The 25,004-nt window shown below is 38.8% G+C and overlaps 1 protein-coding gene across 9 annotated transcripts in view; it reads left to right on the forward strand.

Moving 5' to 3' along the window:
* Positions 1–25,004, forward strand: part of DOCK10 (dedicator of cytokinesis 10) — a 305,484-nt gene that overhangs the window by 171,910 nt on the left and 108,570 nt on the right. For 8 of the 9 annotated variants that reach the window (XM_064286624.1, XM_064286627.1, XM_064286625.1 and 5 more), the window contains exons 4-7: positions 7,438–7,520; positions 19,667–19,739; positions 20,016–20,138; positions 20,396–20,530. In XM_064286624.1, the coding sequence (XP_064142694.1) occupies positions 7,438–7,520; positions 19,667–19,739; positions 20,016–20,138; positions 20,396–20,530 (414 nt within the window). The remainder of the gene's footprint in view (positions 1–7,437; positions 7,521–19,666; positions 19,740–20,015; positions 20,139–20,395; positions 20,531–25,004) is intronic. The other variant, XM_064286626.1, reaches the window with a different exon arrangement.

A 25,004-nucleotide genomic window follows, 5' to 3' on the forward strand; every position in this document is an offset into this window, starting at 1 on the left:
TACCTGCTTTTTTACTTTGTATCCAGAATCTAATAATCACTGTGTTAAAGAGATAGACAAATTGCATTGCCAAACTCAAATTGCTGTTTGAGGTACTAACACAATTTGAATTGATTCTGATGGTTCCCTGAAGAGTGTTGTAGTTCTTGTCAAGTGCCTTCCAGTCAGTTCCGACTGATAGCAGCCCTACATACAACAGAACGAAAGACTGGCCAGTCATGCTCTATCCTCACAATTCTTGCTATGTTTGAGCTCACTGTTGCAGTCATTGTGTCAATCCATCTCACTGAGGGTCTTCCTCTTTTTCAGTGACCTTTTGCTTTACGGAGCATGATGTCCTTCTCCAGGGACTGGTGCCTCCTGATAACATGTCTGAAGTAAATGAGAAGTCTTGCCATCTTCACTTCTAAGGATCATTCTGGCTGTACTTCTTCCAAGGCAAATTTGTTTGTTCTTCTGGCAGTCCATGTAACGTTCAATATTCTTTGCCAACACCACAATTAAAAGGCATCAATTCTGCTTCAGTCTTTCTTATTCATTGTACAGCTTTCATGTGCTTATGAGGCAATTGAAAATACCATGGCTTGGGTCAGGTCCACTTTAGGCCTCAAAGTGACATCTTTGCCTTTGAACAATTTAAATAGGTCTTTTGCAGCAGATTTGTACAATGCAATACATTGTTTGATTTCTTGACTGCTGCTTCCATGGGTGTTCATTGTGGATCCAAGTAAAATGAAATCCTTGACAACTTCAATCTTTTCTCCATTTACCATCATGTTGCTTATTGGTCCAGTTGTGAGGATTTTTGTTTTCTTTTTGTTGAGGTGTAATCCATACTGAAGGCTGTAGTCTTTGATCTTAAGTAAGTGCTTCAAGTCCTCTTCCCTTTCAGCAAGCAAGATTGTGTCATCTGCATATCACAGGTTGTTAATGAGCCTTTCTCCAACCCTGATGCCCTGTTCTTCATATAGCCCAGCTTCTCGGAGTATTTGCTCAGCATACAGATTGAGTAAGTATGGTGAAACAATACAATCCTGATGCACACCTTTATTGACTTTAAAACATGCAGTATCCCATTGTTCTGTTTCAACAACAACCTCTTGGTCTGTGAACAGGTTTCACAAGAGAATAATGAAGTGTTCTTGAATTCCCATTCTTGTCAATGTTCTCCGTAATTTGTTATCATCCATACAGTCAAATGTCTTTGCATAGTCAATAAAACCCAGGAAACATCTTTCTGGTATTCTCTCTGTTCAGGCAAGATCCGTCTAAAATCAGCAATGATATCCCTTGTTCTACATCCTCTTCGTAATCTGGCTTGAATTTCTGGAATTTCCCTGTAGATGTACTATTGCAACTCTTTTTGAATTGTCTTCATTAACATTTTACTTGCGTGTGGTAATGATATTGTTGGATAACTTCCACATTCTGTTGCATCACCCGTCTTTGGAATGGGCACAAATATGGATCTCTTCCAGTCGGCTGGTCTTCCAAATTTCCTAGCATGGACGAGTGAGATCTTCCAGAGTTGAATCCATTTGTTAAAGCATCTCAACTGGTATTGAGTCAACTACTGTAGCCTTCTTTTTCACCGGTGCTTTCACTGCAGCTTGGACTTCTTTCCTCTTTACGATCACTTTTTGATTATATGCTACCTCCCGAAATGATTGAATGTTGATCAGTTATTTATCATACACAGTTACTCTGTGTATTCCTTCCATCTTCTTTTGATGCTTCCTGCATCATTCAGTCATTAGAATCCTTTAATATTGCAACTCTAGGTTTGAATTTTTTTCTTCAGTTCTTTCAGCTTGGTAAATGCTGAGCATGTTCCTCCTTTTGGTTTTCTAACTCCAGGTCTTTGCACATTAAATTATAAAACTTTACTTTGTCTTCTCAAGCCATCCTTTGAAACCTTCTGTTCAGCTCTTTTACTTCATCATTTTTTCCTTTAGCTACTCAGCATTCAAGGGCAAGTTTCAGAGTGTCTTCTGACATCCATTTAGGTCTTTTCTTTCTCTCCTGTCATTTTAATGACATCTTGCTTTCTTCAGGTATGATGTCCTGGATGTCATTCCGCAACTCGTCTGGTCTTCAGTCATTAGTGTTCAAAGCGTCAAATTTATTCCTGAGATGGTCTCTAAATTCAGGTGGGATATATTCAAGTTCATACGGTGGCTCTTGTGGACTTGTTTTAATTTTCTTCGGCTTCAGCTTGAACTTGAATATGAACAATTGATCTATTCTGCATGCATCCCCTGCCTTTGTTCTGACTGATGATATCAAGCTTTTCTATAGTCTCTGTGCAGATGTAGAAGATTTGATTCCTGTGTATTCCATCTGGAGAGGTCCACATGTATAGTCACCATTTATGTTGTTGAAAAAAGTATTTGCAATGAAGTCATTGGTCTTGTAAAATTCTATCATGTAATCTCTGGCGTCTTTCCTTCACCAAGGCCATATTTTCCAATTTCTGATCCTTCTTCTTTGTTTCCAACTTTTGCATTCCAATCACCAGAAATTGTCAGTGCATCTTGATTGCATGTTTTATTATTTCAGACTGCAGAAGTTGGTAAAAACCTTCCATTTCTTCATCTTTGATACTAGTGTTTGGTGTGTAAATTTAAATAACAGTCATATTAACCAGTCTTCCTTGTAGGTGAATGGTGAATGGATATTAGCTTATCACTGACAGCATTGTACTTCATGGTAGATCATGAAGTGTTCTTTTTGACTATGAATGCAGTATTATTCCTCATCATTTTGTCATTCCTGGCATAGTAGACCATATGATTGTCCAGTTCAAAATGGCCAGTACCAGTCTATTTCAGCTCACTAATGCCTGAGATATTGATCTTAATTTGTTTCATTTCATTTTTGACAACTTTTAGTTTTCCTAGATTCATACTTTGCACATCTCACATTCCAGTTATTAATGGCTGTTTTCAGCTGTTTCTTCTCATTTTGAGTTGTGCCATAGCAGCAAATGTAGGCCCTGAAAACTTTACTCCATCCATGTCATTAAGGTTGACCCTTCTTTGAGGAGGCAGCTCTTCCCCAGTTGTATTTGGAATGCCTTCTGACCCGGGGAGGGGCTCATCTTCTGGCACTATACCAGATAGTGTTCTGCTGCTATTCATATAGTTTTCACTGGCCATTTTTTTCAGAAGTAGACCACCAGGTTCTTCTTCCTAGTCTGTCTTAGTCTGAAAGTTCCACTGAAACCTGTCCTCTATGAGTGACCTTGCTTGTATTTGAGATACTGGTAGTGTAACTTCCAGTATCACAGTAATAGGCAAACTACCACAGTATGGCAAACTGTCAGATAAGTGGTGTCTGTGAAGAGTAGAGGAAAAGAAAAAAAAGGAAATGTTTTCTTTATATATTTTAGGAAGCCTGTACAGTTGTTCAGTCTTTTCTGAAGTATTTAGTTTTTTAGAAATTTCAAATTTCATGATTAGTTATTTTTAAAGGAAAAATACTATGGACAATCTATTCATTCATCAAATATAGATTGAATGCCTACTATAAATAAAACCTTGTGCTGAAATTAATATGTTCCTTTAAAAGGCTGTTTCTATCTGAGTAAACCACCACCATCTGTCAGTTTGTCATACTGTAGTGGTTTGCATGTTGCTATGATGCTGGAAGCCTAAGCCATCCATATTTCAAATACCAGCAGGGCCCCCCTTGGTGGACAAGATTCAGGGAAGCTTCCAGATTAAGAGTAGAAAGAAAGGCCTGGTGATCTACTTCCAAAAATCAGTTAATGAAAACCATATGGATCACATAGAATATTGTTTGAACCAATCATCATGAGGATGGTGCAGGGCTGGGCAATGTTTTGTTCTCATATGCATAGGGTCACTATGTCAGAATCTACTTGATGGCAACTAACAACAAAAACATTTGCGTTAAAGCTGGGGGAAAATTCTAGCTTTGAGAGTCAGCTGTGTGAAGTTAGAACTCAGATTTCTTAGCTCATCAGCAAACCAGTGAAACAAGGACCCAACCTTGTTGCCAGTTATGTGAAATGATAGATTCTGCCTGGTGAAGGAGCAGCATTTTTCCACCTCCTTGAGAATCACCTGCAGTACTCCTTATAATGTGGATTCTTGGGCCCCCCTTTACAGATTCAGAGTCATAGGATCTTGGGTGGAATCCAGGGGCCTGTATTTTAATTAGCAACCCCAGATGATTCATGGATGCATTATAGTTTAGGAAACACTTATCCTAATGGCATAAAAGCTTTCGACCCTGGTGACAATGGCCAGCTTTTTTGGGTCTAAGCTCGTACACACAGAGGTGACAAGCTTGTCTTACAAATGTAATAAATGAGCGAGATGTGAATCAGGGGATCACTGTCTGGAAAAATTAACCAGCTTGTAAAGCTCTTGCTCAAAATTCATAGTTTTGCCCTTGAAGCAGACTGTATGTAGCTCCTTCTACGTTAAAGGGTATAAGGAGTTGGTATTTTGGAACTGGTGCTTGGGCTAGGTAGTTAGAAGGGAAACTGTAAAGGAGCCCCGATGGTACAACAGTTAATCTTGGCTGCTAACCAAAAGGTCGGCGTGGGAGAAAGATGTGGCAGTCTGCTTCCACAAATATTACAGCCTTGGAAACCCTATGGGGCAGTTCTGTTCTGTCCTGTGGGATCACTATGAGTTGGAATTGACTTGATGGGAACAGGTTGGTTTGTTGCCTTATCATAACAAGCAGAGTTGTAGCCTATGACTAAGTTTGCAATAGATCATTACAGCTTAGTTCTGGACAAAGAAGAGTTGTTGTCATAATTATAATAGTTCTTAATGATGTTCTTAGAGTGACTGTGTGGGCTGAAACAAAGAATAGAGAATAATTTTCTGTTTGTAGCATTCCAAAATGCCATAACTATGTAGGAGAAACATTTACGTGTTTGTAAAATGCCCTGACTTTCACAGACTCAGAGAAATCTCAGATTTAGAAGAACTCTAAAGGGTCATCTAGTCCAGCGTTGGTCCTCAACTACCCACCACCTGATATGTGAAACCCAGCAGACAAATTCTGAAGTAATGATTATACAAGAATTTTGCTAATCAGAACTAATACATCTCTCCAAAACTCTACCTGTATAAATCAAGAAAAACAAGCTATTGTTAACTAGTATGAATGTGAATTATAGGTTAAATCTAATTTATTTAGAAAATTTATTCTTTATATATATATATTTTTAATTGTGCTTTAGATGAAGGTTTACAGAGTAAATTAGTTTCTCATTAAACATTGAATACACATATTGTTTTGTGACATGGTTGCCAACCCTAGGTTGTTAATGAGTCTTCCTCCCATCCTGATGACATATTTTTCTTCGTATAGTCTAAATTCTCAGATTATTTGCTCAGCATGCACGTTGGATAAGTATGGTGAAAGGATACAACCTTAACACACACCTTTCCTGATTTTAAACCACTCAGTATCCCCTTGTTCTGTTTGAACAACTGCCTCTTGGTTTATGTACTGGTTCCTCATGAACACAATTAAGTGTTCTGGAATGCCCATTCTTTCCAGCATTATCTATAAATTAGTATATGGTATTTTATTCTATTTACTTAAAACAGCCTTAAAATATAGAAAGAAAGTGTAAAAATCTCTAGGATAAGTCATTAAGTAAATAAAAAAAAAATCAAAATCTTAGATGTATACTTAGAAAGGAACTAGGTAAAACTGTGAACCAGAAAATTTAATTGAGAAGGAATGCATCCAAATATGAAAAATGGGTTTATGGCTTTTTGTTTTCCATTTAAAAAAGTATTCTTTTTCATTTCAGATCTGACTTCAAGATATGTAAAAAGGGGAGTAAGAGAGAGCAAGCATGAGAAAGAATGATAATCATGAAACTTCTAGCTCCATGATTTGGGGTGCCGTGGGCTTATGCCACTTGCCTAGGTTCCTAGAACCTTTATCTAAAATGAAGATAGAACTTTTTAGCTAAGGAACATGTTAAGACTTAGATTTCCTTCCAATTCCAGAAACATGTTATTTGCAGAATTGGCTCTGGAATTGCCTAGTTAATAAATTTATTTTAGCTAAATATTAAATTTTGTTCACACGCCCCTTCTTCTCAATCCATTCTAGTCACTACCAGTTCTCCGCTTTTTCTTGCCTTTACTGTTCTCTGCATAAGGGTTTTGTCTTCTTGTTGTTATTACTTTTAAACTCTTTTACTCACTTCTGCCACCCTCCTGTGCCTATCTTTGTCGTGGTCCTATTCATTGTTTTGCTCTCAGGCTCAGATTTATGTGTGGGTACTTCTCTGAACAAATAAAGCCAAGGTGCTGTGAGAACTCAAGGCCTGAGAAACCCAGAATGGATACAAGACCCAAGACACACCAGCCCCTTCCCAGCCTTTTCTGTGCATCTTGAACCATATGCCCTTACCCCATGTTCGCCATCAACTTCTCTATGCTTCCGTCTGGGCCGTTCTCTTCCCCCATCCCCCATTTTTCTTTCCTTGCTGCAGCAGTTCTGCACCTTGAATGATTTCTTCTAAATCAAGGATTCCTTGCCTTTCCCTTACTTGGTCACAAAGAGAATCATAGACCTTTATTCCTCACAGTGCAGTAGGTTTATTTTTCTTCCTTTTCTCCACAAATGCTAGACGACAAGGTTGCCTTGCAGTCCTATTGATAGCTGTTTAATCCACAGAATCATGGAATTGTAGGATTAAAAGGACTCTTAAAAGCCATTCAGTGGAATTCCCATTATCAATTGTACTAGGTGCCTGGTAGGTGTTTGGGAGATATTTGCCATCAATAAACACTTCAAAATCAGCCATCACCTATCAATATAAGACAATGATTTTGTCATATTAACTTTGCTTTAGAAAATTTTCCATGAATAATGGTGGAGAAAGCAGCCCTCAGAAGGCGGGAAAATAAAACTGAAAAACTAGCTCCAGGGTGACAAGGAGGGTGAAATAAAAACGAAAAGGATTAGTTCCTGAAGCAAGAATGAGAAGAAATGGGCTCAAATTATGATAAAATGATTACATATAAATAAGAAGAATATCTTTCACTGCTCAGAACTGTTAGATAATGGAAAGAGTTGCCAAGGAAAGTTGAAGCATGACTGTACTTGAGGTTAGAAATATTTCCAGTGTGATTCAGCAGGTGATTAAATTAGGCTTTCCTTCATGGAGTAAAATAGAATAAAGATGTTAAATGGATCCTCCTCCCAACTCATGAGCCTGGTCAGGTTTAGTTTTTAATTTTATTGGAAAGTGAAAAATGATTATAAAAAGCAACTCCCTTAAAAAAACTTACCTACCTTAAAATCACTAACATAGTCACCTTAATACCACCTTGGAGATTATGAAGAACTGTATTCACCGTGATTTTTACCAGGACAGCTGATTTTTTTTAATAATTTTTTTTTTAACTGTCATTTGCTTTCTTTCAGGCTTGTAAATTTTATAGCTCCCAGTGGCATGTGGTAAACTACAAATATGAACAATATTCCGGAGACATTCGGCAGTTACCACGGTAAGAAGCTGTTATGAGTACTACATGGGATTTTTCATGTATATGTGTGTTTTCTGTTCAAGTTCTGCCATTGAATACATGTACATCAATCTAGCATCAAAGTGCATTTTGCTAAATTTATAAATAAGATTCACGGTAGAACATTTTGTTCAACAAGATATAAGTTTCTCTGCTCACAGAGTTTGAAATGAGATGTAGATATCATATTTGGTTTTGTGCCCGAAGTCTTAAAGTTAGATTACCTTTATATTATTCGTTTGTGAGCTTTATTTTCAATAGCAAGTGCAAAAGGATTGTTGTTGTTCAGTGCTGTCAAGTTGATTCTGACCAATGGTGACCCATGTGACAGAGTAAGGTTTTCTTGCCTGTAATCTTCACGGAAGGATATCACCAGGTCTTTCTCCCTCAGAGCCGCTGGGTGGGTTACCGCAGACCTTTTGGTTAGCAGCCAAGTGGTTAGCCGTTGTACTACCAAGGCTCCTTGCAAGCGGATTGGAAAAGTATAATTTGGACAAAATAATTTTTTCTGATAATATTTTATATGTAGCATTGAGATTTGCCACGTGTTTCCTGTAATTTTCAGAGCCGTGGTGGCAGGGTGATTAAGCATTTGGCTGCTAACCAAAAAGTCAGCAGTTCGAATCTACCAGTGGCTTCTTGGAAACCCTACGAAGCAGTTCTACTCTGTCCTACAGGGTCACCGTGAGTTGGAATCAGCTCTATGGCAACAGTTTGGTTCATGTATTTTCACAAAATGATGTGAAAAATCATGAAAATAACCTCTCAAGAAGTGAAATATGTCTAACAGCAAAAAGGAAAACATTTTTTTTCCTCTAACTCTTGGGAACATAAAGCCTGTAAGAGAAGGTGATTCTGTTCAGCACCTACTCAAATGTGACCTCCACGGAAGCTTGCCTGGCTGTCTGCACTGAAGAAGTCATTTATTTAGTGTCTACTCCCCACCTAAGTAAAAAACCCCAAAGGGCAGGGACTTTTACTTGCAGAATCGCCTTCAGTAAAAACAGTGCCTGGCATATAATTTACTAAATAAATGGAAAAATTTTAAAAATAATATTTCTGGGTGGGCTTGGGGTTGCTCAAATTCAAAGAACTTCTTTGAACTGAAATCTCCCAACTCAGTGGCTAGTCAAACTAAGATGACGTAATCAATCTAGAAAAACACTGAAAAGTCAAAATTTTTTATTAACACTTTACCAAGTGAAACATTGAGATGATATACATGTGTATCCAATTTTGTAATAAACAGATGTCTCAAAATTGAGCACCACTTTCCAAGATCTCTTGGCCCCCAGAAACATCTTTTCCAGATGTGGGTACTCAGAAGCCCTGCTTTCAACTCCTGGGCACAGACTTTGAAGGAGAGATTTTGAAAGAGCTCTCTGAGAAGGTGGCATTTGAGCTGAGATCTGAATGAACAGGAGCTGCCAGCTCTGTGATCTAGGAAAAAACATTCCCAACAGAGAAAAGAGCAAAGGGGAAAAGGCGCTGAGATGGGAACCAGAATGATTGAGCAGAATCACAATCAGACTGGCTAGAGCTAAGGAGAGAAAAGCCAACAAAACAAAACAAACAAAAAAATCAGTTGCCATGGAGTCGATTCTGACTCATGATGACCTCATGTGTGTCAGAGTAGAACTCTGCGCCATGGAGTTTTCAGTGGTTGATTTTTCTGAAGTAGATCACCAATGCATTTCTTTTAAGGCACTTCTGGGTGGACTAAAACCATGAAATTTTAGTTAGTAACAAGAGTGTTAACCATTGGTACCACCCAGGGATAGAGGGGATTAGCAAGGTGAAAAAAAAAACATGGAAATAGACAAGGGAACATGTAGACCCTGAAGAAGAGCTTAGATTTTATTCTAATTGCAACAGGAAGCCTTTAGAAGTTTTTAACCAGGGCCATGACATGCTCTGGTTTAACATTATAAAAGATCATTTAGTCTACTCTTTGAGAGAGAGAGAAAGTAGACAAAGAGGAAGACAGGCTTCAGCTGAGCTTCTAGACTAAGAAAGACTAGGAAGAAGGACCCAGCAGCCCACTTGTGAGAAGCATTAGCCAGTGAAAACCGTATGAATAGCAGCGGAACATTGTCTGATATAGTACCAAAAGATGAGCCCCCCCCAGGTTGGAAGGCACTCAAAAGACAACTGGGGAAGACCTGCCTCCTCAAAATAGAGTCGACCTTAATGACGTGGATGGAGTAAAGCTTTCGGGACCTTCCTTTGCTGATGTGGCACTAGTCAAAATGAGAAGAAACGGCTGCAAACATCCATTAATAATCGGAACCTGGAATGTATGAAGTACGAATCTAGGAAAATTGGAAATCATCAAAAATGAAATGGAACACATAAACATCAATATCCTACGCATTAGTGAGCTGAAATGGACTGGTATTGGCCATTTTGAATCGGGCAATCATATAGCCTACTATGCTGGGAACGACAACTTGAAGAGGAATGGTGTTGCATTTATCATCAAAAAGAACATTTCAAGATCTATACTGAAGTACAACACTGTCAGTGATAGGATAATATCCATATGCCTACAAGGAAGACCAGTTAATATGACTATTATTCAAATTTATACACCAACCACTAGGGCCAAAGATGAAGAAATAGATTTTTATCAGCTGCTACAGTCTGAAATTTATCGAACATGCAGTCAAGATGCATTGATAATTACTGGTGATTGGAATGCGAAAGTTGGAAACAAAGAAGAAGGATCAGTAGTTGGAAAATATGGCCTTGGTGATAGAAATAATGTCGGAGATCAAATGGTAGAATTTTGCAAGACCAACGAATTCTTCATTGCAAATACCTTCTTTCATCAATATAAACGGCAACTATACACATGGACCTCGCCAGATGGAACACACAGAAATCAAATTGACTACCTCTGTGGAAAGAGATGATGGAAAAGCTCAATATCATCAGTCAGAACAAGGCCAGGGGCTGACTGTGGAACAGACCATCAATTGCTCATATGCAAGTTCAAGCTGAAACTGAGGAAAATCAGAGCAAGTCCATGAGAGCCAAAATATGACCTTGAGTACATCCCACCTGAATTTAGAGACCATCTGAAGAATAGATTTGACGCATTGAACACTGGTGACTGAAGACCAAACGAGTTGTGGAATGACATCGAGGACATCATCCATGAAGAAAGCAAGAGGTCATTGAAAACACAGGAAAGAAAGCAAAGACCAAGATGGATGTCAGAGGAGACTCTGAAACTTGTTCTTGAATGTCGAGCAGCTAAAGCAAAAGGAAGAATTGATGAAGTAAAAGAACTGAAGATTTCAAAGGGCGGCTTGAGAAGACAAAGTAAAGTATTATAATGACATGTGCAAAGAGCTGGAGATGGAAAAACAAAAGGGAAGAAAAAGCTTGGCATTTCTCAGCTTAAAGAACTGAAGAAAAAATCCAAGCCTCGAGTTGCAACAGTGAAGGATTCCATGGGGAAAATATTAAACAATGCAGGAAGCATCGAATGAAGATGGGTGGAATACAGAGTCATTATACCAAAAAGAATTAGTCAACGTTCAACCGTTTCAAGAGGTAGCATATGATCAGGAACCGATGGTACTGAAGGAAGAAGCCCAAGCTGCTCTGAAGGCATTGGCGAAAAACAAGGCTCCAGGAATTGATGGAATATCAATTGAGATGTTTTGACAAACAGATGCAGCGCTGGAGGTGCTCACTCATCTATGCCAAGAAATATGGAAGACAGCTTCCTGGCCAACTGACTGTAAGAGATCCATATTTATACCTATTCCCAACAAAGGTGGTCCAACCAAATGTGGAAATTATAGAACAATATCATTAATATCACATGTAAGCAAAATTTTTCTGAAGATCATTCAAAAACGGCTGCAGCAGTATATCGACAGGGAACTGCCATAAATTCAGGCCAGTTTCAGAAGAGGACATGGAACCAGAGATATCATTGCTGATGCCAGATGGATCCTGGCTGAAAGCAGAGAATACCAGAAGGATATTTACCTGTGTTTTATTGACTATGCAAAGGCATTCGACTGTGTGGATCATAACAAATTATGGATAACATTGCGAAGAATGGGAATTCCAGAACACTTAATTGTGCCTGTGAAGAAGCTTTACATAGATCAAGAGGCAGTTGTTTGGACAGAGCAAGGGGATACTGATTGTTTTAAAGTCCGGAAAAGTGTGCATCAGGGTTGTATTCTTTCACCATACCTATTCAGTCTGTATACTGAGCAAATAATATGAGAAGCTGGACTATCTGAAGAAGAATGGGGCATCAGGATTGGAGGAAGACTCATTAACAACCTGCGCTATGCAGATGACACAACCTTGCTTGCTGAAAGTGAAGAGGACTTGAAGCACTTACTAATGAAGATCAAAGACCACAGCCTTCAGTATGGATTGCACCTCAACATAAAGAAAACAAAAATCCTCACAACAGGACCAACGAGCAACATCATGATAAACGGAGAAAAGATTGAAGTAGTCAAGGATTTCGTTTTATTTGGAGTAGTCAAGAATTTCATTTTACTTGGATCCACAATCAACAGCCGTGGAAGCAGCAGTCAAATCAAAAGTCGCATTGCATTGGGTAAATCTGCTGCAATGGTCCTCTTTAAAGTGTTGAATAGCAAAGATGTCACCTTGAAGACTAAGGTGCGCCTGACCCAAGCCATGGTATTTTCAGTTGCATCATATGCATATGAAAGCTGGACAATGAATAAGGAAGACAGAAGAAGAATCGACACCTTTGAATTGTAGTCTTGGCGAAGAATGTTGAATGTACCATGGACTGCCAAAAGAACGAACAAATTTGTCTTAGAAGAAGTACAACCAGAATGCTCCTTAGAAGGAAGGATGATAAGATGCATCTTACATACTTTTGGCATACTGTCAGGAGGGATCAGTCCTTGGAGAAGGACATCATGCTTGGCGAAGTACAGGTCAGCGGAAAAGAGAAAGACCCTCAACAAGGTGAATTGACACAGTGGCTGCAACAGTGAGCTCAAGGATAACAACAATTTTAAGGATGGCTCAGGACCTGGCAGTGTTTTGTTCCATTGTGCATAGGGCGCTATGAGTCGGAACCGACTCGACGGCACCTAACAGCAGTAACAACAACAACTCTTTAAAGAATGGATCGTAGTTGTGAGAAAAGAAGAACAAGAAGGAAGGAGGCCATTTCTTTTAGAGTTGCTTCACTGTGGGGAACAAAAAAAAGTTCTTCCAAAATAGCAAAACAGTGGAATGAGCTTTTACCAAATCTCTGAACATTCCTTCAGACTTGGGTCACTCCTAATAGATAATTTTTGGTAAGTTTGTGTTGGGAAGGCCCCATCCGAGGCTAGGCCTTCATGAGTAATTATTGTCTTCAGAATATCTGGGTGTTAATCACACACTTTTTATGGTAGGCATAATGGAAAAGCAAAGCATTTTTTAACTTCAGGACTGCCTCTTTCTGAAAATAGCTTGAGAAGTGGTTACAACTGGGGAACGGGGTGCAAGCAGGTGGACGACTTTGTACATAGTGAGAGAATGTAGAAGGCAGTATTCAGCTGGCCTTTTGAATAAATACCTTCTCACTTTCTTTAACCCTGTCAAGACCTTTAGTGACTTTATCCCCAAATACTGTCATCTTCTTTTATTCATTAAAATTAACAATGAACATATTAACAGTATTCTCCCTCTGTTAACACAATAGAGAAAAGCACTTCCAGAAAGAATAGGCTCTGAATATCATTGTTGAATTGGGATTTCCGTAGAGCATAGAAAGGTCAGATCCCTTGAGAAGAATTACGAAAGTAACTGAAATGTCGTTGAGAATCTCCCTTACTTTAATGAAGGAAGTGGAAGTTGACCAAGAAGGGGAAGAATAAGACTGCCACAGAGTGAAATGGTGTAATAACTTGTATATTTTCAAAACGAATATCAGATGTACTAGAGTATAACTCTCTAGCATATTTCCTGGAATAATGAAGACTGTAACACGGTGTAGCAACATTTTTAAAAACTATTTTCCAAACCTAAGCACTCCTCCTTAAGGACATCACATATTTAGGACAGTAGTGGAAACAGATAATTTTCTTTGGGCCTTCTGAGCCAGGGCTGCAAACTGGTTCTTTCTGTTTAGAACTGCTGGTGAGAATTTGCATTTCCACCTCAGATATACTGAATCAGAATCTATATTTTAACCAGATTTCCAGGCGATTCTTATATGTAATAAATTTTGCCAACCTCTGCTCTACTAGTGGTTCTCAGAATTGGTCCCTCAGCAGCACCATTAGCATTGCCTCGGAACTTGTTAAAAATGCAAATTCTCAGCAGGAGTTCGAACCAGAAGGAACCCATTTGAAGCCCTGTTCTGAGGCTATTAGAAGTAAATCACTGCCATATCACCTGGATTAAATGAATTTTCCTGTGTCTGCTACCAGTATGAATCCTTCATTTCTTTTCATATGTTTCCGAGGCAACAAAATAAAAATTTACAGTTATGGAAAAGAAAAAAACAAAAAAAGAAATGCATTTTTCTCCTTGTAATTTTTTTTTTTTTTCATTTAAAATTGTGTGGTTATTGGCTCTATGAAGCCCACTTTTTTAAAGTGTGTGTTCACAGGAAGATATTGGAGCGACATGATTTCAGGCTAGAATGTAAACCATAAAACTTTCTCACATTAGGAATAAAAATCAGCAGAGGGCTTGGAGTTGCCAGGAGACAAGAACACATTAAAATAGAAGAGGCCACTGATTTTATTAATTCACTGGGTAAAATGCAGAAATATATGCCTTTTTTTTTTTTTTTAACCACAGCTGATTTGATATAAAGAAAATTTCATATAGTAAATTTTGTGGCTGAACATGGAATAAAGTGTGATTAGTTTTACGCTGGGCTGAATTTGAACAGAATAATTTAAAAATAAATAAATAAAAGAACATTTCTTGTGCTGGGTGCCATAGTACATGAACCCATTTAACACTCATACTCCTAGGACATGGGTGCTGTTACCCCATTTTATAGAGCAAACTCGAGTACTTGAAGAGTAAGTAACTTGTGCCAAAGCTCACAGCTCATAACCCATGGGGCATTCAGGAATCCCAAACCCACTGGCATTGAGTTGATTCTGATTCATAAGGACCCTATAGGACAGAGTAGAACTGCTCCATAGGGTTTCCGAGGAGCAGCTGGTGGATTTGAACTGCTGACCTTTTGGTTAGCAGCCAAGCTCTTAAACACTATGCCACCAGGGCTCCATCAAGCATCCCAGTGCCCGTTATATGTGTGATAGAGGTAATTCTGCTGTAGAAATGAGATTCAGGGCTAATGTTTGGTTCAAACACCAGAGAGTAGGGTCCCTGATGAGCTCTTTATCTCAAGATCCCAAAGGTTTATACAGATTTTACAGTGCCCTTTTGGGGAAGAGTGTTCAAGTCAGTAGCCAGAGGTGCTAATCTTTTAACAATCTTTAAAGCAGAGAGCCTGGGGCAGTGGTCATTCACTGGTAGAGTTCTTGCTGTCCATAAAGGAGACACACATTCAATTCCTGGCCAGTGTACCTCACGCACTGCCACTGGAGGCTTTCATGTTGATATGATGCTGAACAGGTTTCAGCAGAGCTTCCAGACTGAGATGGACTAGGAAGATAGGCCTGCTGACCTACTTCCAAAAACTCATCCAGCGAAACCCCTATGGATCACAATAATCCAAGTTCTGTTGTGTGTGCGCTCACCCTGAGTCAGGGTCAACTTGATGGCAGCTAACAACAACAAAAAATACACAAGTTATAATTTCAGATTATGGCTTCTAATCCCAACTCTTCCACTGTATGATTAAGTACCCACTGTGGGGTTTATAGTCCCTGGGTAGTACGAAAGATTGATGCACTCACCTGCTAACCAAAAGGTTGGCAGTTCAAGTTCACACAGAGGTGCCTCAAAAGATGGGGCTAGTGATCTACTTCTAAAAAATCAGCTATTGAAAACCCTATGCAAAAAAGTGAAGCTGGACTCATACCTCACACTATACAGAAAAATTAACTCAAAATGTATTAAAAGCCTAAATGAAAGAAAGAAAATCACAAAATTCCTAGAAGAAAAAATAGGGGCATGGCTTTGAACCTAGCTTTTAATAATGGATTCTTATATTCAACACCAGAAGCACTAGCAACAAAAGACAAAAGAAACACTGGACTTTATCAAAATTAAAAGTTTTTTTCAACAAAGAATTTTAACAACAAAGTCAATAGTCTACAGAATGGGAGAAAATTCTTGGGAATCATATATCTAAGAAGGGTTCAATATTTAGAATATGTAAAGAACTCCTGAAACTTAACCACAAAAAGACAAATAACCCAATCAAAAAATGAGCAAAGGATTTGAAGAGACATTTCACTGAAGAAAATACACAAATGGCCAACAAGCACATGAAAGGATGCTTGACATCATTAACCATTGTTGTTGTTGGCAGCTGTAGAGTTGATTCCAACTCATAGCAACCCTATAGGACGGTGCAGAACTGCCCCATAGGGCTTCCGAGGGGCGGCTGGTGGATTTGAACTGCTAATCTTTTGGTTAGCAGCTGAGCCCTTAACCACTATGCCACCAGGGCTCCTTTAGCCATTAACAAAAGTAAATAAAAAAATAACCAAACCTATTGCTGTCGAGTTGATTGTGGCTCATTGCAGCCCTGTAGGACAGAACAGAACTGCCCCATAGGGTTTCCAAGGAGCAGCTGGTAGATTCGAATTGTAGACCTTTTGGTTAGTAGCTGTAACTCTTAACCCCTGTGTCACCAGAGCCCCCCTTTAGTCATTAGGGAGATGCAAATCAAAATCATAACGAGATACCATGTCACTTCCAATAGTATAATTAAGATAAAAAAAGGAAAACAACAAATGTTGGTGAGAGTGTGGAGAAATTGTAACTCTCATCCATTGCTGGTGGGAATGCAAAACAGTACAGCCGCTGTCAAAGACAGTTTGGTGGTTCATCAAATAGTTAAACATAGAAATATCAAATGACTCAGCAATTGCACTCGTAGGTATATACCCGAGAGACTTGAAAGCAGGGATGCAAATAGACACATGTACACCAATGTTCATCGTAGCACTATTCACAATAGCCAAAAGGTGGAAACAGATAAATATGTCCATCAGTGAAGTATAGGTGGACAGATAAATGTCCATCAGTGAAGTACAGGTGGACAGATAAATGTCCATCAGTGAAGTACAGGTGGACAGATAAATGTCCATCAGTGAAGTACAGGTGGACAGATAAATGTCCATCAGTGAAGTTTGGTACATACATATGATGGAATATTACTCAACTATAAAGAGAAATGAAGTCTTGATACATACTAAAACATGGATGAGCCTTGAAAACATTTTACTGAGTGAAATTAGGTTGATCACAAAAGGGCAAATATTTTATGAACTCACATGAAATAACAAGACTAGGCAAATGTATCAAGGCCAAAGAGGTGGGAGGGAGGGGGAAAGGGGAAGCAGTTGTTCAGGTAGTTGTTTGATGGGAAGTTTGGCAATGATTATGGGTAATGGTTGTTTAGCATGATTAATTGATATCATTGAATTGTACACCTGAAAAATGTTGAATTGGTAAATGTTGTACTATATATATTTTTACAACTATAATAATAATTAAAAAAAAAACTTATGGAGCATGGTTCTACTCTAACACACATGGAGTCACAAGGAGTCAGAATCCACTTGATGACAACTGGTTTCAACTGGTTGTGGGCTTCAAATTTCTTCTCTGTAAAATGGTAATATTAAACCAGAAGGTAGAGTCCCCAGTATTTGTGCAGATGTGCAAATGTCTGATATATAAACTCATATGTATGTTTATAATTTAATAAAAAACAACATGCAACTTGATACATATCTAGACTTTGGTATAAAACCTCTGCTATCTTGGTATTTATATTTTAAACTATTTTTGAACCTGTTGTAAATAAGTTATGGATGAGGATGATCACCTTGTATGTTAATAAACCAAAAAAAAAAAAAAAACCCATTGTCATTGAGTTGATTTTGACTGATGATAGTACATGCCCATGTACATACAGCCATTTATTTTCATTTATTAAGTACTTTGTATGTGCCATTATGGAGATAACATTGAAATGCCCATTTCCTACTACACTTTCTTTAAGCTTCTGGCTGTTTAAGTAAGACTGTTACCATTTGTAACTACTTATCTATGAGTCTTAGAATCTCATCAAGGCTGCAACCAAAATAAATTGGAACTTGGACTGAATATGAGACCCAAGATATCACCCTTAACACTCAATGTCAAGGGCTGTATTCCTCAGAAGAGCTTTGCTATTCTTACTGATTTTGGTAACAAAAAACTTTCATTAAGTCGAACTTATAAAGTTACAATAGTAAAATATGTTTTAATCTACTTTGTATGACAGTGATACCTCTTAAGGTTTTGACACACACACACGTACACACACACACACAAATCACCAAGATGCCTTCTCAAAAAAAGATCTGCTAGGTTATGCCATTACAAATTGTTTCACTTCTGTGGTACTCTTTTGCATCATGCCTATCACTGGTTCAATCAACAAATACATTATTAAGCATCTATAGTGATAGGAATTGAAAACGTAGGGTGAGATAAAGATGGGAGTTGGTTAGAGTCCTTGACTTAAAGACATGTATAATCTGATGGAGGGCCAAGACAAGTGTCCAAATAACAGAACCAGGTATCACAAGAGACTTGCATACAGAGCATATGGGGAGAGAGATCATACCCAATTCTGTAGTGTCCAGGATGCCTTCACAGATGTTTCAGGGCACATGCTCTTGTCAGAGGTGAAGAATGTGGCTCTGTCTCAGGCTTTCAATAAATTAACAGTGAAGACAATGGTACTTTAGTGCTGTAACTTTCCTTGAAGTAACTTGGGAATGGGCGTTTTCTTGCCTTCCAGAGGGAGGGTAAAAAAGTACTGTAAAACCATTCGTTACTCCCTATGGAAATGCACAGTATGGTAATTTTATGCATAAGTATATGTAAAGTGTCCTTGGTTATTCATTTTCCTATCTGGAATACCGTTAGTATAGGAAATGGCTTGTGATGGGAATACTGAACGCACTTCTGCTCCTCTTTCTCAATAGATTCTGTGGTTGTTTCTACACAAATACAATTCATCTTAAAGAAAGCGAACATTCAATGAATTTTCTACATGTCAGATTTTATATAGTAAAAGGTGCCAGATAGCTGGGTATCAAAGAATTCCTGGACCCAGGGGCGGTGTGTTCTGATTTCCAGGCAAACGTTGGTTATAAAATAGAACTATAGCAAGGAAAATTTATTTCTGATTCATTTTACCATTTGTAGAGCCAAATGTACAGTCTTGCTACTCTGGCCTGGTCAGTGATGCTGTGACTTAGGCATTTCTATACCCTTTGCCATCAACTCCGACTCATTGCAACCCTATAGGACAGAGTAGAACTGCCCCAGGTGGTTTCCAGGGAGCACCTGGTGGATTCGAACTGCTGACCTTTTTTGGTTAGCAGCCATAGCTCTTAACAACTATGGCGCCAGGGTTTCTGGGAGTTTCTGTGCTGCCATGGAAATGCACAAAGGAACCCAGTTGCCTCTAAGTCATTTTGGCGCAGCCTTGACTGGAGGCTGTGGTTAGGGAACAGCGCCGCCTAGTGACCAGAGCACAAAGTAGTTCTCAGGAGCATGGTTCTTGAGAGTTGAGGCTCTTCAAATGTATCACGCTCTGTATCCTTGAGTGTGTCACATATGTCACATATTAAAGGAAACAGAAAAGGTAATTAAAATGTCACCACTTAATGTTACACTTCAAAATAATGAACAAAGAAAATATAGAGTACCAAACTTACGAAACTGCCCTGCATGTCTTAATTGAATTCAAGAAAACCAGTAATGGGAGATTTATTTACTGGAAATAAGATATAATGGGGTGTGGAAAAGTTAGCACTTTCAAAGGAAAGGGAACCCTCACTAATTACATTATTTTATTTAAAAAAAAATTGTAACAAGCTGGGTGCAATAATTGTTACCCCTGGAACAGCAGAAAATGAAAGCAGTGTCTCATGATAAATTGGATTTTTTTTTTTCAATATCAGAGCAGAATACAAACCAGAGAAACTTCCTTCACATTCCTTCGAGGTTGACCATGAAGATGCCGATAAGGATGAAGTAAGTACATTGCTGAAAGTCCAATGTTTAAAACATGAGGATAATTTATTCCTGTGTTTCCCTAAAGTGGTTCTCATTCTGGCCGGTTTTCCATCAGCTGCAATAACTGTTGTGTTAGGGCTTTTAGTCAAAATGAGTGATGCTTGTTTGGAAATTGAACATGAGTATTTCAGATGAGTCAGGGAGGGAGAAAGGAGTCTCGTTTTTAAGTGCAGTGTCTGGGATCTGGGATTCACGAAAGAAATCGCTTTGATGCTAATGAAGCCTTTTGTACAGGATACAACATCCCACTCATCTTCCAAGGGCGGTGGCGGGGCGGGAGGAACCGGAGTGTTCAAGTCTGGCTGGCTCTACAAAGGGAATTTTAATAGCACCGTGAACAATACCGTTACTGTTCGGGTAAGGAGACATCAAGACTCATCTTTGTTTCTGTCACCTTTCTTGACACCCCACTTTCGGTCACAGCCCAGAGGAGAGCCATTTGCATTAAGCTGGTATTTTATGTCATATTTTATTTATGAGGACATATGATGCTCTTCTCTAGAATAATGTCGCAGAAACATAGCTTTCCTGAAGGAAAGAGAAAAATTCTGATTCCCATGAATAATAGTATGCTGCAATTGGAACAACCTCTTTGCGTTTTTCCCTTTATTTAGTCTTTCAAAAAGCGCTACTTCCAGCTGACTCAGTTGCCAGACAACTCCTACATCATGAATTTTTACAAAGATGAAAAAATCTCCAAAGAACCCAAAGGCTGCATCTTTTTGGATTCTTGTACAGGTGTGGTGCAGGTGAGTTGAAATCCCTTTGCCCCCTTGGGCTTTTTAATTGAAAGATGTGTTCATCCACTCATCAATTGCTCACTCAACATTCATGGCGTATCTCAGATGAGCTAATAATCATTCCAGGCTGTAGGGATTCAGTGGAGTACAAGGTAGCCTAGGTCCCTGCTTTTATGAAACTTTCTTTCCAATAGAGGAAGAGAAACAGGAAACAAGCAAAGAAGTAAACAGAATGGAATCAATTAGTGAAATTTGGAATAAAGAAAATAAAAGGAATGGAAGGGAGAAATGAGGAGTGAGGTTGGAAAGGAATGTTGTTGTTAGGTGCCATCAAGTTGGTTCCGACTCATAGTGACCCTGTGTACAACTGAATGAAACACTGCCTGGTCCTGTGCCATCCTCACAATCATTGCTATGCTTGAGCCCATTGTTGGAGCCGCTGTGTCAGTCCACCTCAATGAGGGCCTTTCTCTTTTTCGATGACCCTATGCTTTACCAAGCATGATCTCCTTCTCCAGGGACTGGTCCCTCCTGATAACATGTCCAGAGTACATGAGATGAAGTCTTATTGTCCTCACTAATAAGGAGCATCCTGGCTGCACTTCTTCCAAGACAGATTCGTTTGTTCTTCCAGCAGTCCATGCACGCAATATTCTCTGCCAGCACCATACTGCAAAGGCGTCAATTCTTCTTCAGTCTTGCTTATTCACTGTCTACTTTTGAACACTTTAAAGAGGTCTTTTGCAGCAGATTTGCCCGATGTAATACATCGTTTGATTTCTTTACTGCTGCTTCCATGGGTGTTGATTGTAGCTCTAAATAAATGAAATCCTTGACAACTCCAATATTTTCTCCATTTATCATGATGTTTCTTATTGGCCCAGCTGTGCAGATTTTTTGTTTTCTTTATGTTGACATGTAATCCATACTGAAGGCTGTATTGCTTGATCTTCATTAATAAGTCCTTAAGTCTTTTTCACTTACAACTAGCAAGATTGTATCATCTGCATATTGCAGGTCCTTAATGAGTCTTCCTCCAATCCTGACACTGTGTTCTTCTTCATGTAACCCAGCTTCTCAGATTTATCCTTCTATTTGGAAAGAAATTATATAGAAAGGAATAATAATACTTAAAAAATAAAAAAAGCATTTTTGAGGAGAGACCATTTGGTCTAAGGCCTGAGAAATGAATAGGGGCAGCACGTGCAAAGGTCCTCAGACGTGAGTGAGTCTGGTAAATTCAGGGAGAAGAGGAAAAGGACCGTGTGTGTCTGCAGCATGCAGAGGGGAGAGTGGAAGGAGATGGGGATAGAAAAGTTAGGCAGGGGCCTGATCACTTTGGAAACAGCTGAGAATGATCAAACCAAAACCAAACCAATTACTGTGGAGTTGATTCTGACTCATGTTGACCCCATGTGTGCAGAGTAGAGCTTCTCCATTGGATTCTGAAGGTTGTAGCCTTTCAGAAGCAGATCACTAGGACTTTCTTACAAGGCACCTCTGGATGGGTTCAAACGACCAACTTTTTGGCTACTAGTCAAGCACTTAACCATTTGCACCACCAAGGACTCCAGAAGTCTTGATAACTGAACGTAATTTATGTAGAGCCCAATTGAATTTAACTCTGAGGTTGGGTGATGAGGGCAAGTTTATGGCAGCCTAAATTTTTATTGAGGGCTAGACTGACTCTTGCTGGAGAGGTGATGAATTAAATCTCATGTCACCATTGTTCTCATTAAGACTGTTCTGTTACTCAAGGTGGCCTGTGTGTAACCAACTGGCCCTCCCAGTCTAACATCAGACATTCTATACAAAACGAAACACCAGATGAACAAAACAAACACCATAACCTCTGACTTTCCGCTTCTTTTAATTCCCGTGATTTCACTGTCTTCATGATTCTGAAAGCATTGGATTTTATGGATTCTTTTAAGTGAAAAAAATCTCAAAATAAGTAAAAAGATTTCCAACCTACAATGAATGTGATTACTTTCAATGAAGTTATTTGATTTGTGAAAATTTGGTTTGGATCCACTGTAGAAGCTTTGCCTAGCTGTAGGTCATTTTAACCCGTAGAGTCCATTAGTATTCTAAAGTTAAAGTGGCCATTTAGCATAATGGTTAAGAGCATGTGCTCCAAGGTCCAAATGCCTAGGCTTGATTCTAGTCACAGCTGTTTACTAGCTGTACACTCTGAAATGAGTTATTTAGTCTTCTTAATCCTCAGTTTCTTTATCTTTAACATGGAAATAGCGGTAGTACCAATATCATAAAGCTAAGGCAGTGTTTCTTAACCTCAGCACTGTCGACATTTGGGGACAGATAATTCTTTGTTTTGGAGGCAGTCCTGTGCATTGTAGGATGTTTAGTGGCATTTCTGGCTTCTCTCCGCTAGACGCCAATAGCGCCCCTCCTAATTTGTAACAACCGAAATGTCTCCAGACATTGCCAAATGTGCCTTGGGGGGCAAAATTACCCTGTTTCAGAATCACAAAGAAATTCAATAAAGTAACATTATATAAGTCATTATGTAGTATTATGTAGCTCAAAGTATGAACTCCATAAAGGTTATCTTTATGATCAGTTGATAATGAGACTGTAAATTTACAGTGTACATCCACGTTGTTTTTCTTCCAAGATGAGGACTTCTTCAAAGACAAGAATCACACTGATCCTCAAGGGTTTAAGTGTAGAATAAAACACAATGTTTTTAACAGACAGTGCTGTTCTATAAGCTCACCATCTTTAAACTATCGTCCATAGTATTCAGTGTGACATGGACCATTATGGCAAAGGCAAGCAGAATAATTTCATAGGCCTCATTTAGTTATCTTGCTCTTAAAACATTTTACTGGTGGTACAGTGGTTAAGCACTGGGCTGCTATCATAAAGGTTGGTGGTTTGAACCCACCAGCCACTCTGTGGGAAAAAGATGTAGCAGTCTACTGGAAAGATTATAGTCTTGGTAAATCTATAGGACAGTTTTACTCCATCCTATAGGGTCACCATGTGTTGGAATCAACTCAGTGACTATGAGTTTTGATTTTTATTCCCTTTTATGTAAAAATAAAAGCAATCAAGTGTTTTGACAATCTTGCCACAAATCTTACAATAAGTCACTGGATCATTTAGGTTGAAAACTCTTGTTTCTGGTCGTAGGCCAGGCCTGACCTATTTCTGGATAGTTCATCTGTTAAAATCTGGAATTCCTCCCAAAAGTAATAATGCTGAACTTTATAAGGAAAGAATTAATTAAGTGTTGCTGAGCACTCCAGTAGAAGTGAAAGATAATTACATTTTAACACAGTTGCCAAATTTCCATATGGAAAGGGCAATAAGGATCTTAATGGAGGATGGAGATGGTTTTCTTTTGTTGGTCACAAAGGAAACTCTTGGCCTTAGAATCATGAGCTAAAGATTTAGCAGTAGTTCAAAGATTTTATAGCCATTGAGCTGAAAAAACTTAAGTATTTTCTTCTCTTCTTGTACTTCAAAGCTTGTTCTGGCCAATGAGCCTTCATTTTTTTAGGAAGTGTCATTGTAGTCTTTTGTTATCCATGAAATTTTCAGAGGTATATTTTAATATATAATTTCTGTCTTCTTCAAAGAGTCATAGAATTTATTTTGACACATACCTTAGTGGTCGTCTTAGGCTGGGTTCTCCAGAGAAGCAAAATCAGTAAAGCATGTAAATACATATAGAGATTTATATCAAGGAAATGGTTCATGTGATTGTAGAGGGTGGAATGTCCCAAGTCCATGGATCAGAATAGAGACTTCTGATTCACATAGCCACAGGGGCTGGCGAATCCAAGATTGGCAGGTCAGAGTGGCTCTTGCTCATAGGCTGTGAAGGTTGACGAATCCCAAGATCTCCAGGCAAGACCACAGGTAAGCTGCTAGCTCAATCCCAAGAACCTGTGATCAGATGAATAGGAGCCACTTGCAGGATCCAGAGAGAGCAAAAGCCCTCAAGCCTTGCCAGAATGTCCACTTATATTCAATGCAGGCCACATGCCCAAGGAGACCCCTTTACCTGATGGCTACTCACAGCAGATCCCATCATAGAGGTGATCATGTTACATCAAATCTCATCACAGAGGTAATCACAACATTGAACGACTTACAAACTACATCATAACTGCCAAACCACGGAGAATCATGGCCCAGCCCAGTGACACTCAACTTTAATTATGTAGTTTAAAAGGTTGACCTCTGTATTCCTGCATTTATATTCTTCTTTATCCAGAACTCTATCCTTTATAGAAGCAGGAACTTCTAGCTTCTTGGGATTACCTGGTTAGACTGACATTCGGGTCAGTCTTTAAGTGATGTGTGAGCCCCAGTTTATATGTATTTGCTTATAACTCTTTGTGAATTACAAGTTTTCGCACCTGTCAAGAGGATTCTGAATGAAAGTTGTGATTTTAACATAGCTTTAGTAAGCTCTCTGGCACAAAATGTGCCTGAAGGCGAAACATGT

The sequence above is a fragment of the Loxodonta africana genome, chromosome 6 (assembly GCF_030014295.1).
Source record: "Loxodonta africana isolate mLoxAfr1 chromosome 6, mLoxAfr1.hap2, whole genome shotgun sequence".
Classification (NCBI taxonomy): Eukaryota; Metazoa; Chordata; class Mammalia; order Proboscidea; family Elephantidae; genus Loxodonta; species Loxodonta africana.